The sequence below is a fragment of the Gymnoscopelus braueri genome (assembly GCF_963280865.1).
Source record: "Gymnoscopelus braueri genome assembly, chromosome: 22".
Taxonomy (NCBI): Eukaryota; Metazoa; Chordata; class Actinopteri; order Myctophiformes; family Myctophidae; genus Gymnoscopelus; species Gymnoscopelus braueri.
The window spans coordinates 23208148-23228971 of NC_137624.1; the positions used below are offsets into that span (position 1 = coordinate 23208148).

The 20824-nt window shown below is 42.0% G+C and overlaps 1 protein-coding gene across 2 annotated transcripts in view; it reads right to left on the reverse strand.

Annotated features, from left to right (window-relative positions):
• LOC308078353 (protein FAM222A-like) overlaps window positions 1-20421 on the reverse strand; it is a 28861-nt gene extending 8440 nt beyond the window's left edge. The window contains exons 1-2 of one of the 2 annotated variants that reach the window (XM_080419481.1): window positions 20169-20421; window positions 8940-9111 (exon numbers count right to left, since the gene is read on the reverse strand). In XM_080419481.1, coding sequence (XP_080275607.1) covers window positions 8940-9069 — 130 coding nt within the window. In that variant the 5' untranslated portion in view covers window positions 9070-9111; window positions 20169-20421. Of the gene's footprint in view, window positions 1-8939; window positions 9115-20168 lie in introns of both variants that reach the window. The other variant, XM_080419480.1, reaches the window with a different exon arrangement.
• Window positions 20422-20824: the final 403 nt, after the last annotated feature.

The following is a 20824-nucleotide window of genomic DNA, read 5'->3' on the forward strand; positions in this document are numbered from 1 at the left end:
GCGCGGAAGTCGATTTCTTTTTTTACCTTTAAAATGTTCTCCCAATTTTTGCCCTTAACATTAACCCAAGCCCCATTCTTCCCATATGTAGTCCCTGTCACTGCTGCTGACCCCTATTGGCTGGTCTTGGGGAGGGTGTAAACAACCCACGTGTCTCCTCCGATACTCCTCCGCCATCACCAGCCGCTTCTTTTCACCTGACAGTAAAGAGTTTCACAGTGAGGACGTAACGCATGCTGAGGAACGCTATCCCTCTCAGTTCTGCTCCCTGTCAGATGTCACCAACCCGTAGGAGTTGCTAATGCAGTCCTCCTCGCCCGATTTCCCACCCGGGAACACGGCCATTTGTGTTCGTTAGAGTGCCCATCATCCATGACTCCTTTCATGTCCTACCCTCCAGGTAAGACATGAAAGTTAAGGATTGCAGCTATAAATTGACACTCCGGATTTGACTATGTTCTGACTGATTCGAAGGCATGTACTGTATGTATATTCTCTCTGAAGTATCAGCGTAATGACACTGATGCATGCATGCCTCTAGGTACTTAGATTCATACATTTGAGATTTCAGCTATTTAGCCTAGAATGTTTCTTGGTTGGGAGGGGCCCTGAGCAAGAAACCTGCTGCTTAACTGCTGTGGCACCATACTGAGTAAAACTGGCATGCTTTCACAGAAAACACCCAATCCTGACTTCTTCCTTCCATGCAGGGGATGTCCTTGGAGAGAGAAGTTTGGGGATGGGGGCCAATCCCTAATATTACACCATGGCTAATTATGCACAAGAATATGAACAGTTCTCAGAGGGCAGATGCAGAACATTATCTGTATGTAACATATGTATCTGCATATGTACAGTATGTGTGCGTGTGTGTGTGTGTGTGTGTGTGTGTGTGTGTGTGTGTGTGTGTGTGTGTGTGTGTATATATATATATATATATATATATATATAGAGAGAGAGAGAGAGAGAGAGAGAGAGAGAGAGAGAGAGAGAGAGAGAGAGAGAGAGAGAGAAAATAATTAATGACCGTAACACACTGGAGGGATGGAGTACAGCATCTAGCATTCATCATACCATCCATGGATCTATGGTCTTTCATAACCCTGAATCCACCCCCATGCAATCCCACACAGCGCTTTCTGTCACGGTAAGCTGGCTAATCTTTTTTCCCATGGTCACACTTAACGCAATTCCCCACAGATCGGAGTGGAGACCTCATTGTTTTGGAGCTGTTTGAGTTAATCACTGATTTATGGGCAAAACAAGCCCCTGAGCCATGGGCTAAAAGCAGGAGTAGGACTGGCTCATTGCATTTCCAACACCATGACTTCTCTCCTGCCTCAAAATCCGTACACACCCAAAAGACCAGCATCATGGCAGCATGAGGAGACAATGCACAATGACCACTATTATTGCAATATCCATCCATACAAAAACAGTTTCAAACATAAAATATTATTATATTTAATAGCTGTATAGCCTAACATGTCTGAAGAATCATGAAAACACTGAAGACTAATCATTAAACATTTTTGTGTGATAAATTCTTTATAAGAATCTCACCAGGGACACTTTACAGGCCCGGGCACAGGGAACCACCACATTAACCATGGCGTCTTTATATTGGGCATGAAGTTTCCTAGGGAGCTTACTGGGGAAAGGGGGGTGTGTGAATTGGGCATCACTTCCTGTTAGTCAGTCATTCAATTCATTTGAATGAGCCGTGTCAGTCAACAATAATGTGGGAGCACAACCTGACAGAAATCAGAAAGGGTCACATTATTCTGCCGACTTACTCTACAAGATCTCCCTCCACACAGCTGATTCAAATTGATCAATGCTTATTATGAAAAGCTGAAGTCACTTAACAAGCACCAATCCCCATGCAGAGATTCAGGTGTCACAGCAGCAGAAACAACAGCCAGTCAGAATGAAACACAGGAGTTAGGCTACAGCTGAGAGCAAGTGTCAGAGCCATTGATCATCACCATCTGTGTGGAGGGAGATCTTGTAGGGTAAGTATGACCCTTTTTGATTTCTGTCAGGTTGTGTTCCCACATTATTATTGGCTGACACGAATCACTCAAATTAATTGAATGAGTGACAAGAGGAAGTGATACCCATAATTCACCCAAGGCCTCATAGGCATAGACATATAAAGGTAGACGCCTCCTTCGGCTCTGAGGCATTGGTATCTCGGGTGCCATTTTCGCGTAGGCAAGCTGTAGGCAAGCTTCCGCGTGTGTCACAGAAGGGGGCGTTCTGTAGGCCAATCAGAGGCAGGTGGGGGAGGGACAACTAGATTCTGACAAGTCTCAGAAAAGACGCACTGTGATTGGCCAGTAGTCAATGCGCTGTGAGCGCTGTGATTGGCCAGTAGTCACTTTGAGTGTCTGTTTGCCTACGCGAAAATGGCGGCCGCGATAAGAGTTGCTCCAACGAACTGCAGGGGCCAATGAGGTATCTAGGTTTCTATATCTATGCTCATAGGACACTGGAAAATCGTGGTATAATTCTGTAAAATTGCCGATATATGGAGAAGAAAAGGCTCTGGCAGTGGCCTGGTAATGAGTCAATTGATTGCCATGGCAACCCATGGTGAATTCCCCACACCTGCCATTTGATTAGTAAGTCAGTCCACTTTCCACAGTCATTCTGCTCTCTTCAGACATTCTCCACGGATGTTTATCCACGGAAGGAAGTACTTTTCCACCTCTTCTACAGTTCTAACCACCTTTCCCCAATTCCTAGTACTTCCACTTGATGTGCTGCACATATATACAGACACAGGTAAGGCGGGTCTATCCCATAACTTTGGTGGAATCCTCCTATAATTCGACAAGCTCTGTGGTGGTGAGCCCAAAATGTCTTCTGCCCGGTTCTCCTCAGAGGCTGGAGCAATTGATCTGAATTTGCACACAGCCATTGACCATTACCATGTGCACGGAACAGCCAAGCCTGTTTTTTGCTTTCCCCAAATGTCAGCTGTTTATTAGCGTTTTTGTGTTCGCTGGCTCCCGGGTTGCCAAATCATGTGCGCATATCCCCCCACGGATATGGTCTAGTTCAAACGCGTCAGTCACTCATAACCTGTCTGTTCCGCATGCTTCTCCTCAGTGGCTTGAGCAGTTGATCTGAACTTGCACACGGGCATTGACCATTAGCATATGCAGACAACCACGAAGCCTGTTTTTCACTTTCCCAAAAAGTAGGCTGTTTATTACCTTTCTTGTGTAAACACCGGAGATTCAGAGTTCTGGCTATGGGATCTGTTGTCATGGTTACAGCCCAGCAGGCTATGGGATAGCGGCTGCCTACACTTGGCTTACACACTGAGAGAGGGAGAACGCCAGAAGAGGCAGATGCTACAAACTTATAAAGGTCTTTCATGTAGCACCCATGTCCAAACACAGCGTTTTATGAGCGAGAGGGCGCTTTGGATATCGTCCCCATAGCACTAGCACGCAGATTGACACGTGCAATGCTCAAATCCACGCTGTGTTAGTAGCACACATAGCTTGGCTCAAACAGCGTCAACATGAACTTCTCATGGTTATAGGTGCCAACGATTCCACGACAGCACATAACTCAAAGTCTGCAAATACTTTGAGTGCGCACACCCCCGGGGATTCTAGTTATTGACGTTGATTATTATTACTTTCTGTTTAGACCACACCCAAGTTTATTCTGTTGTGCCCATGAACCTGTTTGGACTTCAGTAAAGTCGATTACATTTAAAGTCCTGCCTCCTTGTCCTGACCGACATTCCATACTGGTGGCACCACCTGAGCCAGCTAGATAGTTCAGTACATACGGTATATACTGTAGATAGATATACAGTACAATCGCATAGGCTATAGTTGCATCACGGCGGCTTGTGAGTTTGTATTCTTCTGCGTGTGGACACCATTGTACAATGAAATATAAATTACGCAGCTGTTGTTCACAGCAGTTATATATTCTTATTTACCACAGGAATGTTTTATTGTTTTGTGTGGCTCACCTTCACAATAAGAGACTCTGTTCCCATGACAACTGTTTCTATGAACACATTAGTTCTCGATAAGCCCACTCATTAGAACAATGTACCTAATTGACCCCACCTTCATTCAGTTGTTAGAGAGCATACTGGTCAGGCAGAACAAAGGGCATTTATTGACTTCAATTCAGACTACCAGTGAAAGTGTTGTTAATTTAATTTGTATATGCAATATCAGCCAATGACATTCAGCACAGTTTTCTTTCATCTCTATGTGAAATCCTGACACAGACTATGTTCCAAGCATTTGGTCTCCATAGTCAAACATTTTGTGCAGTCCGACTCCTCACCCTGCAGAAGCCTGTGCCCTAACAGAGTATCGCCATTAAGATGCAGTACTAGCAGTTTTTCTTCATATTAATGTATCCACATAAAGAGGCGTTAATATTAATGCCCTGGGTTAGCCGGGGCCTGCCAACTAGAGCCTCCATGGGGAACAAAAAAGAGACCGGGGAGGGGGGGGGCAGAAAGACGCGGAGAGAAAGAGAAGGGTTGTGGGAGAGCGAGAGAGGGACCGAGTGCTAGGCTACTTGCTAAACATCCATGAGAGTCCTTTTCAGTTCAGTGGGGTAACTGCTCAACCTGGCAATCCAGTGTAGCCATTAGAGAGATAGAGAGATGTTGGAACAGAGAAAAGACATACAGGATGTACTATAACACCAGAACACTCACTCACACTAAGCACTTCATTCACCCCTTCCGCCCCTTCCATGAACACACTCTCACACACACACACACACACACACACACACTCATTCACCCCTTTTTCTATCCTTCCCTCTCTCCATCTAAGCAATCTTTTCACGAAGGGGGTGTTGGGTTCGCAGAGCTGAGTAGCCTCAGGATTGAGCATTTAGATATGTGTGTTGGAGGAGATTCAGGCAGATACGTCTTTACACCGGTGTCACTCCTCGTTTGTTTGTGTGGACCTTTACTCAGCTCGGGGGAAAGTGCTTGTCTCAAAAAAAAAAGCCTGCTGGAAGCACAGGCCAGTAGCGTGGGAAGAAACCATTCCCAGTCGCCACACTCAAGCAGAGAGAAATACAGTAGTAGTATTTAGGGCTACGTTTGCACAACGAAAATACTGGAATCCTGTTATTTCTTCCTCATGCGACACAGCCATGCGGTGAACTATGAGTAAGCCATTTAAGCACTTGAACCTTAGTGTACCTCCCTATTCTGGGCATGTCATTTAGTAGGCAAACATTTGGTGAAAATAGCAGATCTACAAGCTCACAACATGTTGTGACGTGTTGCGAGTTTGTAGATCGGCAGTGCTTTTTCTCCCATCTGGCAATGTTTGAATTGTCAAGGTGGTGCCGGAGGCAAAGGGGTGCTGTTTAACTTTAACACACAGTGGCTGCATAGGAAGCTCCGGGGAGAATGGGCCCTGCAGGTAAACAGGATGAGAAAAGCGCTCCTGGTTCTGCCTAAGGCAAACTAGGCCCCTCTGTTCTAGCGTTTAGTAGACAAGTGCTCCACTGATTCCCAATTAATATTTAATAAAAGAAGAGACAAAGAGGCATTTCCCCCAGGATAGAAATGAAGAGATGGGGGAAATGGAGGTAGGAAAGTCAACCTCTGAAATTTGAGCACAGCTGAGGATATGGGCATGATGTTGGTTATTTATCTTCCTGTCACTATTAGCCATAAAATGCCAAGATGACGTTATGCTATAAAGTGTTACACTAGCTTGGGTATTATGATCTTTTAATCCATTCTTACCATTCAGGTCCGTAAAAATGTGTCATACTGTTAAGATGTATCAAGTTGCATGCCCAAGGAAAAGTACATGATGAAGTTAACTCAAAATGGCTTTGCTTGTGTTTTGTGGATCAATTGCAACAACATCCCCTTTAAATCGTTAAATCGGATAATAATAAAAAACAATTATGGCATAATAGCCTGGCATCACAATATAACCATACATGTACACATACACATAAATATGCTACGAAGTACGTACACATGTAGGGAATGTTGACCTAAATGGTTTGTAAATAGGCTACAGTATATAGTCATACATACAGTACAGTGTGTACACGTGTGTTAAAACACCCAACAGAAGTACATAATGAATGAACGATAAATAATTACGTAAAATAAGATTTGCCATTATTGGTTCCCCTTCATTTGAAGATATTATTTCCGCAACATGCTTGATCGTACAGAACCTTATGAACGTAAATGTATGACACTTAACATTGACATCAAACTTTATTCAGGTAGCACTTTTTGAAACAATGAATAAAGGCAGTAAGATGAACTGATCATGGTAATTTTCTGTGTCAGGCTGTTCTCTGGCTCAAATGTGTCAAAATATATTAGATGGAGCTCAGAGCTTGTCCCTGCTGAAAATTACATGTTATCAGTAAAATCTTAGGTGAGATGAATCTGGAAAGATTATACCCGCACACTGCCACTTGCAAGTTCAAGAGAAGTTTTATTAATGCAACAACGTTTCGGTCATGTAGACCTTCCTCAGGTTTGAGGAACCTGAGGAAGGTCGTCTCACCTACTGTTTTGTCGCCAACACACTTGCTTGTAAAGTAACTGGATGTGCGGAAGTCTTTTTTCATCAGTAAAATCTTGAAATCACTTCCCAAACATTTCCAAAAGGAAACCAGAAATAAGAACTATAATGGTATTAAAAACATAAGATAGTTCTGGGACGATTTACAACAATTTCTAAGAAGAGTTCTATACAATCTGGAGGCACGTCACAGATTTTTTTTTACCTGCATGTCAAAGTGGCTTGGCATTGTTCTCCAAGAATTCAATTACAGCCTGGGTAGCCAAAGTAAACTGACTAGGCCTGAATCCATTTTTACAGCGCGGCACTGAAGGGCCCTAGCGTTCTATGTCTGTGTCTCTGTCTCTCTGTACTTGCTGTATGTGTATGTGTAGCCTATCTCTGTCCCCTCAAAAGTAGACCGGTCACAGCTTCGCTCATGCTGCATACAGAAAACCACACAGCTCAACTCACAATTGCGACATGCATACAGTGAACCACAAGGCCAAGCTCCATATAGGAAACATTATCAACGTTAGCACATAAAGCTCATATTAGTAAGCTAGCACATCGTGGGTGATATCTAGGTTGTTCAGGATATGCATACAGTGTCACCATAGCAATGTAAAAGGATGGTAAAGCAATTCTCCCACTGCAGTACAACCGAAGAAATGTTTGCCATTTTAAGATGTAATATGTATGTAGGATGCTATACTGTATGTAGGGGCAATGCAAGCCAGTTAGCCAGATAAATGCTATCAATTGCACAGGGAAGACATGGTATTAGATTCTGTTCTTCATCCCAACAGATGAAGCTGTAGACCAAATCCAATTTTTGTTTTCATAATTTTACTGATCTGCATTTACGATTGTATGAGTTGTGTGAATATATGAGATTATATGTGCAGGCCATCAATTAACAGTGATTTTTGGTGAAATACTTCTTCGTCGATTGGTGAAACCTATTCCTGAAATTTGGTTCATAAATATTAATTATGACAAAGGCTGTGTTGTGGTATATAACAATTAATAGATTTATGGTAATGAAAGCAAAAAAAGCACCCTTAGAGAAAGCCTGTGTACTTGCCTGTGTAAAATTGTACACAATGGTACAAAATAAATCTTGGAAACAATCGATCATTTTGTATGGCTGTACTCTTGGTTGGCAACAAATTCAACACTTGTCAACTGAATCATCCATCCAACTGTCAGCTGGCAACGGTTAAGATATAACAGCAAGCTCATATTGTCTGCACTGAAGTTTTCTGTATCATATTTTATCCTGCTGTTAGAAAGATGGTACATAGGCTATTTATATAAAATAAGAAATACGTTTTTAGTTACTACACAGCAAAATCCTATGAGGGTGTACAATTGTAACTATATGGATCTTGTAAGGGTCCATATGGGTCCATGTGTTTACATTTGAAGATTTTACTGTGAAGATTTTACTGTGAAGATTTATTGTGTACACAATATGGCACAAAACTGGCACTTATTGGCCAGCAGTTGTGAGATTATCCCCTGACAAACAGACACACAGACAGGCAGGGGTGAAAACATAATCTCCACCTTTGCCTTCAGCCTGGTGAAGGAGGTAACAACCACACTGTGTGTGTGTAGGTTGCTAATAAGTACTCAGGGGAAAAAAGGGTGTATACTTACTGAATAAGTCATGATGTAAGGTGGCATCTATCTACTATAGCTAGTGCAATCACCATCGTTAAAATAACCTATACGGAGCAAGGTCAAATTTACAGCATTATGCTCCGTCCATATTTGATCAATGCAATCCTAATCAAATTAAAGATGCAACGAGCAATGACCAAGCTCACGTGAATTCACATGGGCCAGCCCAGGGTTTTCTACAACAGTCATAATCCAGGTCGAGCTAAACGCACCACTTTCCTTGTTCTTGTGTCTCAGTAAAATTAAATCCTGTACATTTGTACACAAATGGATAAATGAACACAGAGTATTTTACTGCGTACCTCTGCACTACAAGAACACAGAGATGAGTGGCCCTATTAAAGGACGATGCCTGGCATGTTTAGCCCACTGACTATGATCACGCTACACAGTACTTGACATTACTGCCCTCCATTTTTGTTTCACTTTTGGTCAAACTTTGTGATTTAATGCATTTAAAAGCACAGACTGATTTGAAATCTTGACTTGGAATTTATTGCGTATACATAAGTCTGTGTTCCGTTTTAATTTGGCACTGACTAGACTAGAAAGCGCACAACACATCGCCCTGCGATACATTGTGAGCTTGTAGACAAAGTATATGCTGTTAGAACTTAAGTAGTTAAAACGGCAATATAATTCACTGCAGACAGACACTGTCTTGTCTAGGTTAAAGAAAATCATCTGATATGGCCTCACCTTTGTGAGCACAGGGCTGTGGTGTTGGTACAGGTAGCGACAGTGGTAGAGGTGGGACATCCAGGATTTTGGGGGTGCAGACCAGATGCTGGGACACCAGGTTCTGTTGTCTCTGGATGCATGCCAGCATAGTGGCTCACTGAGGCTCTAGCTGCTGACAGCTTTAGGGAACCTGCTGGGTAAAAGGAAAGAAACTTGTTACTTTCTGTCTAGTCTCTCGACACAGACTTGTTGGCTCACACAATTTTCAAACGCTTCCACCTTACAGTCTGTACTCGGTACGTCGGAAGCGCTGAAAATGCGTAGGAAATACAGTGCATGTCCCGCCTCCCCCACTTCCATTTCGCTATCGCAGTCACGTAAATAAGTCCTACTGGAAGCCAAATTAGTCGAAGCCTATCTATTGCTGCTTATAGCAGAAATGGAAATACAAAAAAATATAAAGATATTTTAAAATAGATTTTAGTGAATGGAAATGACAAACAGATGACAGACTTAGGAGGCAGAATTACAGACTCTGTAATGTTTTGACGATTGTGGAAGAGTTCCGGCTTGAGAGACTACTTTACGGCCAACACCAGAATCCTGATTTTAAAAGTTGATCATTTTAATTATGTTGATTTAAAAAGAAAAAGAAAAAGTGATATTACAACTCAACCACAAACTAAAAAGTAGAACTCTGGAGATGAAAATTCATGCACAGGTGCATTAAATTATAAGCAACTATTGATGAAATGAATAAATCTAGCAAACATCTTCTCTTGAAAAGATCTCTCCTTTACTTAACCACACTAAAGAAAGCATTGTGAGCTTGTAGATCGGTTATTTCACTATTCATCATACAATTAAGTATAGGGCTTAAGTAGTTATTAAACAGCTTGCATCAAACTAAGCACCCACTTTGGGTGCTTACCTTGTTAAAATGGAGGACCCCCCCCCCCCCCCTGTGAGCTGCTACACATCTGAGAAAGTAATATCATTTAATAGAGTTTCCATTTCCTCCATATGCTTAGTTGTTATGATGGCACTTTCCCGTTTTCAACCTTGTTCTGTCAGTTTCTGTAACACAGATCATTTACAAGGCCTTCTGTAGCCTACAGTAAGGCTGTGCCCTTCAATCTCTCCCTAGCCTGGAGCGCTGGGCTTCTTAAATTGCCGTATGAATTGATAGCAGTATTGATCAGCAGCGAAAGCCGAAAGTGGCAGGTTCTCTAAAACGGGTTGTGCTATTTGCAGAGTTAAGTATTGTCAGAGGTAATGAGTGGCTATGTCTGACAGAGCTGCGGGCTCCTCTCAGCAGTGCTGAGAGAGACTATCATTCTAAATAGAGAGCTGGGTATTATCTGAACCTGTCATAGATAAGTGCATCTACAACACCCCCCTTTGATCATCTGATAGAGTCAGCAAGTCTATGTGCTAGCATGGCAAATGTAAAGAACTACCTGAGGCCATCTCAAACCAGGCATACTGCAGCTGATTGATGCCCCTTGTAGATAGACAGTCTGCTAACTGCAAACTATGCAAAATATTACAGCCAAAGCACTATCTACCCATGCTATCAAAAGATTAGCTCTTAGGGGGAGCAATTCATTCACTTGCATTGAAACAAACTACTTTCATTCTGTTGTGGTAAGCTAATAGGAGCCTGCAGCACACAGCTGTCAGACTGCCTTTGCATCTCTCATATTCGTTTTTTTGTCTGTTTCTACTGGCTTAATGTTTTCTTTTCTCCCTCAAGGTCCAGAGGGCAGCTTAAGTGAGTCAACCACAGGATAGAGTGCTCGGTGACTAGCTGCAGAAACATGATTACCTCCATGTCAAAAGAATGAAGGAACAGAGTGTTTTATTTTATTTTATTCTTGTCAGGTGCCTAAAGAGATTCCAGCTCCTCTCACTTCCTCTTCTCTTAAGACTGAGTTACACTTAGTTGCATGCGGGTGTCGCTCACCGAAAATAGCTGATCTACAAGCTCACACTGCATCGCAGTGCGACACTTGGTGAGCTTGTAGATCGGATATTTTCGGTTCACGACACCAGCGTGCAAGCAAATATAAATCAGGCTTTACCCTCCCACCCCTTCTGCCCCTCAGTGACAAGCTCACTTCAAACTGCTCAGCATGGCTTTTCTCATCTGATCACACACACATGGAAACCTAAAAGCCTTGGTATGGTCCGACTTTTGAAAAGCAAACCAATTTCACAACAACCCTTCCATTACCACACAATTTGTCAAAAGAGGGATGAGCAGAAAAGGCAAAGAGAACAGAGGAAAGTGGAAAGGTATCTCCGGGGAAAAGCCTTCAGTACTTTACTGGCAAAAAATGAGACGAGAGTCAGAATACCTTCCATTACCCTCCAATTTGTTCCTATATGAAAATACATCAAGGAGGGGGACATTAGAATTCACAAAGAGAGGCCAAGCTGTTTTAAACAAATAAAGTTTTCACTGAAACCAGAAAAGTGAAAATAAAAAACATGTAGCAAAGTTTCTTTTCATCCTGTCATCTAAAGATGTTTTGTGAAAACGTATAACTAATTTATATGCTACTAGCCAGCCGCATGACAGTGTGACTAGTAGCTTAGAAATGGCTTGAAAATCAGTGATTTTCGGTGAACGAGACATGCAAAAATATAAATTAGGCTTCAGGCTTACAGTTACTTTTCCTGACTAAATGGCAAAGGGACCTGAGATCAAAGTAATGTGAGACAGTAGAATGACATTATCAGGGCTAAGATCTCTGTGATGCCATTTATCCAGCCCTCCAGAAAATGTGTTGCACAACAAAAGCAAGCTCCATGCCTTATATTCCTTGATGTATGGTACTTTATTATATTCCGTCTCTTCCACTGTAATTGGCAAACTGATATCTCAATTCAGCTTGTGAGAAGTAACTACAGACCATATTTCTGCAATGGTAAGAAGATAATATTCTCTGGCAGTCAAGCATAGCTCAATTAAAACTAAAATAAGGCTACTAACACAAAAATGTGCCAACTGTTAAGCCATGTTGCATTGTATCTCATTTTGTTGCACTGCCAAAAAAGTCTTCCACTTTTCAAACAGCAGCAAATCTTCATTTGCTCCTGATGGGATACAATCTCCATTTGTTCAGCTCTTTCAGCACTTTTCTGTGACCGTTATAAAGCTTTAATTTCCATTTCCTACAAGCTAATGTCTGCAAGGTTTCCACAGTCATGGATAATAGGAAAATAGGACAAAGTTTGAGCTGCAAGGACATTCAATCCTTGCCAGTTTGGGGTGACATCAGAGTGGCTGATAAGCGGCGTTATCAAACATGATGTGGTTCACTGAGGGTCTGCCAGAGAGATAAGGACCCTGCACTCTGCAGTCCATTCTTTTGTCTCCCAAGGTTTTCTGATAATGACGCTCTGGCAGACAAATTGGCTCTTTCCATCAGTGATAGACTCTGGGGTCTCTGGGAAAATGGCATGAAAAGTTAAATGTCTCATTTTATAACCCATTGTCATCCTTGGGCTCAGGACAGGACTAGGCATGAGAAGATATAACAAGGTCACTGCAGGAGCAACAAGGGAAGTGATGAAGAGACTAGATGATGGTTGTGATCGGTCAAATAGGCAGGGAGCTGATCCTTCCTCTTAAAGTCTAACAGAAACCAGATGGCTTCCCCTAAGGACCTTCAGAGAATACCATTGACACAGCTTTTGATAAACAACCATATGTCTCTTTGAAAAACAAAACAAATGTCTTCAGGTAAAAGGAAAACGTATATATATATTTTTTTTTATTTAGAAGATTTCATTTCTATAGTCACTCTAAAATGTCTTATCCTTGGCTGAGAATCTAGGCTGAAATTGAATCACACTTCTGAGGAAGATAAAGCTGGCTATATGCACTAATACTCGGTTAGTGCAGCACACTTTCTTCCTCCTCCCAAAATGCAGCAGAGACATATTTAGATAGTGGTAAACATATCAAAGTGGGGCATAAAAATGTGTAAAGCAAGCGTGACACCCTCCTTAAAGCCCCAAATTACTCATGGGCCTGACCTTCAACAATCTTTCTTCTACCACTAAGCAGCCTCGTGGGTATGAGCTGGAGTAGCCCAGGAGACCCAAACAGTGTTTGAAACGGTTTGGCACTTACATTTTCGTTTGGGTCCTCCTGGAGCAAAGCTATATTCCTCCACTAGCAAAGTTCCCTACAAGCGCCATTCTCCTGAAATCCAGTTCCCATAAGGTTGCCCAAATCATTTTTTTTATTTGATTTTTTTTGCCCATTTATGCCCTGCCCCTACTGTTTGGTCTTGGGGACACCACGTGTCTCTTCCGATATACATGGAGTCACCTGCCGCTTCTTAACCTGACAGTGAGGAGTTTCAAAGGGAGGGCATAATGCTTGCAGAGGAACACGCTATGCTTCCCAGTTCCGCTCCCTGCTGAACAGGCACCCCCCCACCAACCTGTAGGATGCACTAGCAACAGAGAATGACTTCCCCAACCGGCTTCCCACCCACGAACACCCCAATTGTGTTCACTGGAGCGTCCGGCCAAGCTGGCACTGTGAAGGATTCAAATCCTAGTCTCCACGGTGGTGGACAGGAAACGTACCCCTGTTCCACTCGAAACAAAGCCCCAGTTCCCCATATTCCATATAGCATTTTCCTTTAAAAGTTGCTGATAATAACTAAAGTCCCATTTTTGATCACCTGTGCAAGCATGCCAACTACGTGGTTTTGATTTTGAGGACCCCTAGTTTCATATGGTGCTGTTCACGGACTGTCTGTATGAAAGTACGCTACAGGAACACCTTCATTAATCTGTTAATGCTAGCCATGTAAAACCAAAAAACACTAATAGTCTTAATCAGGTCCGATGAAGGTCTCTTGACTGAGACGTCGTCTGTAAACCTGTGATGTAAACCTGTTATGTGACAATAAAGATGATTCTGATTCTGGAGGTGCATTGCTGTGAGACCCTTCCTTTCAATAAATACAAAAATGCACAGACAAAAGCTACATGCCCCCCCCCCCCACAGACACACACACACACACACACACACACACATTCCTACCCAATCCTCTCAGCTTATGTTAGCAATTCGTAGAGTCCTCAGTTAATGATTAGATGATAATGAAAGAAGCTTTAAGCATCCTTTTCACTCTAGTTGGATTGGAGTACTATGCTAACATTTTCCCTCACCAATCCACTGAGATTTGTTTTGCTTGGCAGCATGGACAGAACATAACTGTATAACATAGGAAGGAAAGTGCAGCACAGGCTGGCTTTACAAAGAAGTACAGTATTTAGCATATTGAGCAATAGCGAAAACACAAAGCATTTAATGCACTTTGTGGGGCTAAAATGGGGCAACTAATTACCATAGCGTACCTGCATACAATTGCAAATGGCATTTTATGTGTTATTTAAGGTGTACTATAGAGTAATACAGGGCAAGTGGTGAGAGTCTGACAGACAGACCTAGACAGCAGGCAGCGGTGCTGGAGATGTTGGGTTCATCTCAACAGCACACTCGCCCACACCAGCTACCCCCACCCTCTCATACATTTTTAATAGATTCTATTACTCCCGGATTAGGATGATAAGAGCCAGCCTGGTTAAATTCTCTATTAGTTTGCATAATTGGTATCTGAGCGCCATATAAGAGGGACCCAGATTTCTCTCTTATGTTCTCCCTCTCTGAAAATACAAAGGCACAAAGGTTGAAATGCAGAACATCCAAACATCCCAGAGCCTCTCTGCCCTACACAATAACCACGCTCAAGGCCTGCCACTGATAACAATGAGACTCATTTCCATTGAGATTAGCTCCTGTAAAAGGTATTACAACAGTGTTAAGCAGGGCTTTCTATACAATTCATGCAAATGCTCAAAATACATCAAATAAATACAATGACTGCCTAAAATCCCGGAGACGTCAAGAACATTCAGGGTTCGATTTGCAGGGGGGATGGGGTTCAAATCCATGCTTCTGCTTTTGATATCCCACCCTCAGTCTCCTTTGGTCATACATCACCAGTTGGGATATGTTTTGTACCAGCTTCTAGTAAGACTAGATACATATTACACTAATACAATACACTTTCCCATTAACTACTTAAAAACTGGCACGCGGTTGCCAATCAATGAGAAGCAGTAGGTTTGGCTGTGCTACTTACAGTAAAACAGGTATTTTGAGTATCAAATTATACTCATCATAATTTCAATTTGATTATTTAATTTGTTTTCATACTTTTACAGACACATCACACACCCCGTAGACTAGAGCAGAAATAATTAGCCCACAGGATTCAGGAGTGCATAACTAACAATGCACTGTCATTGTGTTAAAATGTTTTTTGTTTGTTTGTTTTTTCACAGTCTGGAAGCTGCCACTAGGCTGTCATACTGTTATGAAGGTATTACGTACACTTTGTCCTTCCACTACTAACTGCCCATGATAATGAGCGCTCTGGGTTTTTCATTGAAAGGAATGTGCTGCATGTTGAAAATACTGTCACTGTTGTAGAATTCAATTTGTTGCTGTCCCTTTCTTTTGCTCCCTAATCTACTGGAACTGCCTCTATTTGCTCTCATTATTAAGGTAAAATAAATCAATATTTGGCTTTCTAGTATTTGCTTTAGTATTAAACTGCAATGCAATAACAATTTCCCATTTAAAGAAAGCCTAGTGAAACATTTAGTTATGTAATAAACTATGAATTAATTCTAAATTCTGAATGGAAGACATTGTAAAATAAAGATATTTTTTGCAATAATGCATACACGTGTATACAGTCGTTCAACAAGGTGCATTACTCTCTAAAGCGTTAACGCAGAAGAATGTGGAGCCATTAACTTGGAGCAGCCAGGCACAATCAAAACAGCGTTGGACAGGACTATAGGGCGACTTGCACTCACTCATATGTGCTCTCGCACTCACACAGTAACAAGGTAAGATCAACACCGCCTGCCCTGCATGGGGTGATGTCTAACTGACACTCAGTCGGTATTAAGAGGTAAACATGGTCTTATCTGATCATTATCCCACACGTGTGCACACTAGGTCACACTGACCAACCTTTGGGTTCATGAGCTGATAGAGAAGCTGTATATTGGGTGTCGCTTGCTCCATTCATTAGATTTAGTTTCGGCTTCACTTTGACTGCTGCCAGTGCAAATGGACAAAAGGCAAGTCAGCCAATCAATCAATATCTTCATAGATATTATTACTTGGTGGGAACAGCTCTCATATCTTTATAAACAGTTAACAGAACACTTGAAACGGCAATGACTGACTGATCATTTCTGGGAAGCAATTTGATAGAATCCAGGTTTGAGGTCATTATTGAAAACAACATATTTTTTACTGGTATATCTGATATGTATCTAAGGTCTGAAATCTATCTGACCTGCTTGTATATATTTCACTTTGTCCATAATTTCATATCAGGAATATTCTAATATCTGGACTGTTTTCCTTAATGTTCTTTCTTTCGACCTCTCCACTTCTTCCCTTTAAAACTGCAAATGCTTGTACAAAACACATACTTTTCCAACATCTTCATTAATGCAACTTTCAAAAGGGTTCATTGAATTAAAGTAACTGATACTGAAAAATAGGGGGAAATAAACTATTAGACAATTTACTAACTTCACCAAACCTGTAGCACAATGTTTTAAATTGCTCTCAGGCTAAACTAGGCTATTCCTTACTAGAATGTATTCCATAAAAGAGAGCATAGCTTGCTAGCCATGTGAACGATTCTCACTACCAACGCCATCATACCCACCCCCACTCACCAAGCCCTCTCCTCTGTACAAGCAGGGCCGTTCATTATGCTGTTAAGGGTCAATGATTCCTTCAAGTCATTACAAATTTTAATAAAACAGAGAACTCAAGAGGAATGATTGGGGAAATGCTCCCTGCAGGGCTCTTACATGATGGCAGCAAACTTACTTTCCACACTAAATGATAAGCTCTCTATGGAAGCATTATGGAAAGACCAATGTATTCTCGGAGAAAGGGCTTTGATCCTAATCAAAAATAGCCTCCTGTGACTGCGACATTAAGAGCAGATATTGCATTAAGTGCAATCAGACGGTGTGTATCGTTCATGAGAGGTAGGCGAGGGCGAGGCAGAGCACCATAACATAGACAACATAGACGACATTGCCTAGGTGTGAATGGCAAATAATGCCACATTTATGCTCCATCGCAGGACGCCGTTGCACGCCAAAGTATGAATTGGGCTTAAGACTGCCAGTCTGTACCCCTCCCCAATTGACCTCTATGGCCTAGTCCTTAACCCCCCACCCTTAACCCCCTGTCCCTCTGCCCCCTCATCCTATTAAAATGAAAAGACCAATTAGGCAGATTTCAAAAGATGGCAGGCTGCCTGTAATTACACACGACATGCCTTAGTAGATAAAACGGTGCTTACTATGGGTGCACAGGAGGAACTGCTTAGCAACAAAGTCCTGACATTATCCTTTAGAGGAGTTATTGTGGCTCTATCTCTTTCAGAGATCACTTTTGCATTGCATGGCACAATCACTTTTGCATTGCATGGCACAAAACTCACAGTAGGCTACTAGCTACAGGTTTTGGGGTACACATAATATCTAGGCCGGCCCTAGTTACATTAAACATGACCTTCAACAGTCCTAGTGGCTAAAAAATAAAACATAATAGTTAATAGTCATGGCAGGCAGCATAAAGAAATATCTCTCTGAATTGAGTGAGACTGCAGAGGCTATATCACAGGCCAGCATCACTAATAACTCAGGTTTGATGGGAGAAGGCATGCCAGATGACAAACCTCGTCTACATGGAAATGGAGATAAAGTGCTGATGGGGTTTAAGGAGATCAGTGGGAAACCCCAGGGATGTCCTATAGGCATACATGACATTTTGTAATTACACCTTATCAACCAGCCTCATACAAGACTGCATTAGTCTTTGAACCATAGCTCAGATCCACAAAGCACATCACACCAACAGCTTCAATGTATCAATTGTAATAATAAAAAAGGTAGAGAAAACAAGATATTCTTTTTGCTAAGTAAATGTTTCCAAAAAAGGTAAAAGACAAGTGGAACAGTAGCTATTTGAGAGTAATGATGTATGTTTTATCAAATACAAGCAGGAAGTCTACCATAATTGGGGTGTGACATTCTCTGTCTGCCATTAAAACTCCGGATTGGACACATACGTCTAAAAGTATAGCTAAATGGAATGTAGATTAATGTAGGCTACATTCAGGCAACTCACAATTGATTTGATATTTGAGGCAGCCCCATGATACTATGTGAGAGGGGAATACAGGAAAGACAGATGGTTATTTCTGACTGTTTATGCCCCCTCGTTCCCCCATGTTGTTTATAGTTTGGGTCAGGTAGCCTAATGGCAAATGGGCCTGTGGAGGTGCATAATGTATTGCAGCCCTTTTCTCCTTTATAGTCTACCTCTGGTGGGAAGCTGTGACATCCCGTCATTCGGTCTAATAAATCAGTGGTTCTCAACCTTTCCAAAATAATCATATTTGAACTCCCTGACAAGCACTTGGAATGTAGGAGTTGAGGCATTATATTTTGGTTCCACTGATGAATATTGTGAAAATAGCAGACCTACTAGTGAGTGAGCTTGTAGATCGGCTATTCCTATTTTCACAATGTTTGCCTCTTTCTTATATTATTTGACAATTTGGCCAATGTTTGACCAGTTTTTATAGTGTAGTTTGTTGATTACTTTTGATGCAGCAATGCTTATCTTTCTCCATCTTTTTTTTTAGGTATTAAAAAGGTCTTAAACCCCTTAAATTGTCCCTTCACATGTCATCTGGAGACCCCCCCTGGGAGATGCCGACCCACAGGTTGAGAACCCCTGTAATAAATGATCTGACAGAGACAGGAAAGCATGCAGGATAGAATTTCACACCTGGCCCATAATCTATATTATATGGCCCTCTGCTGCGGCCAACCTTCAACCTCGGCTGCCATCGGTGCAATGAGGTGCGATGATCCCACCTCCGGCTTTAGACAATAGAATTGGAAGCTAAGCCTTCTGGAGGCAGCTTTGAAGAGCCAATAATATACTTCAAAGCGTTTCCTGTAACCACTGAGATTCTGACACACAAGCCCTCCTTTTATTGCAAGCTGCACCTCCTCGGCCACAAAACCATTCACGTCTCACTATATACAGACAAATGGACCATGTCAGACGTCACCCTTTTGAAGCTTTTTGCATTAGGATCCGATTCAAAACTATGGGCAAAGGGTTCAACAGCAAACTGTTCAACAATGTTGCTAACGTGGATGTATTATTATAGTGGGGTCCCTTCCCTTTAAATCGGACAAAATCTACCATATGGGGGATAATTACATGCCCAACTATTTTCAAGGCACAGACATTTTTAGTGCAACCCGATTGCAAAATTGCTCTGTAGTCGCTGCTGCAGGCTGTTAACTAGGTCCAAAATAAATGCCATATTCCCTGGATTGCGTTTATGCGAACCCACAAGAGCGCATTACTACAACAGGACAAAACCAGGGTTGCCAGATTTTGCGAGAGAAACAAGCAACCAGGTCTAGGAAAACAAGCCCAAAAAGAAGCAAGCCCGTCACCCTTTTAAACATTGGCTATTTGAAAATAGCCGGTCTACAAGCGTGTTGTAGATCTGCTATTTTCCACCAAAAAAAAAACATATTTTAGAAAATGTGAAAAATGTGGTATATTTTTTAAACATTTTAACAACACGAATCGTGTAGGAGGGGGGGGGGGTTCCTGGCATAACATATTACAAGGTATCAGAAGCAACTTTACAGAAAAACAAGCCAAAAGTGGCTTATAATAAGCGGACATGGCAACACTGGACAAAACAAATGTGGGCTATAAGGGCGAGACGCTCCTACGACCCATTAGTGCGTTAGAGCTGCTCTCTCTCTGTCCACCCAGACATACACGCACAACACATCTTGTAAACATGGGATTCCCCCAAATCAATCTGTCATCTATTATTGGCATGATCACCTTGATTGGGCTTGAATCATTATTCGAGCACATAGAATTATAACGCAAGCAATGGTAAAAATTCACCTGCTATCTCCATGAAGAGCAAACGATACATTTCTATAGATTTTTCCCCTTCTTTTTTTTCCCCAATATGATTGACCACAGACAGACTTGACAATGAAACGTGAATTGCAACTTAAGTAGCAAAAAAAGTGGAGCATAAGCAATTTACTTACAGAGTTGTATCTTATCATAAGGCTTGTTTATCTTTGGTTCGCCACGGTTGATTGGTTGTTCTCCTGATCGGAAGGCGTATTTCCTCTGCAAAAGCACTGATGTCCCGATGGTTGATGGAAAGCTCTGTGGGACTATCCATTGATGAGGTCAATTCCATCAAGTGTAGGCCGGCTACTTTGTCGACGTGAATACAAAAAAAATAAATAAATAGGCAAATGTCTACGATTATATTTGACGTGGCTCTTCCATCTCTTCTCGGCAGCCGACCAGACCCAAGGTAGTCAGTACAGTCAGTCAGTGTGATGTCGGAGTGGGAAATGCTGCGTTCTCTGCGCTGTTGAAACCGGCTTCGGGCCAATCAATCAAGAGTATGCTTGCATATTCCCACGGCTCGGCCAATCATCTGAGAGAGAAGGCGTCAACCGCGGTGATGCCAATTACGTCGAAATAAGCACGTTGTTACTTCGCGGAACATTTTTAAAGGAATAGATGGTTCAGTAGGAATAGACAGTAGCAGCAGCCGGTCGAGTCGTGAATCATATTATTTCATCATCACTCACAAAGGAATGGATTAAAACGCCAGTGAACTGTAAAGTTAAACACAATATTCTAGCGGTAGGCTGGTAGCATGCATGTCATAACTAAAACATGCATG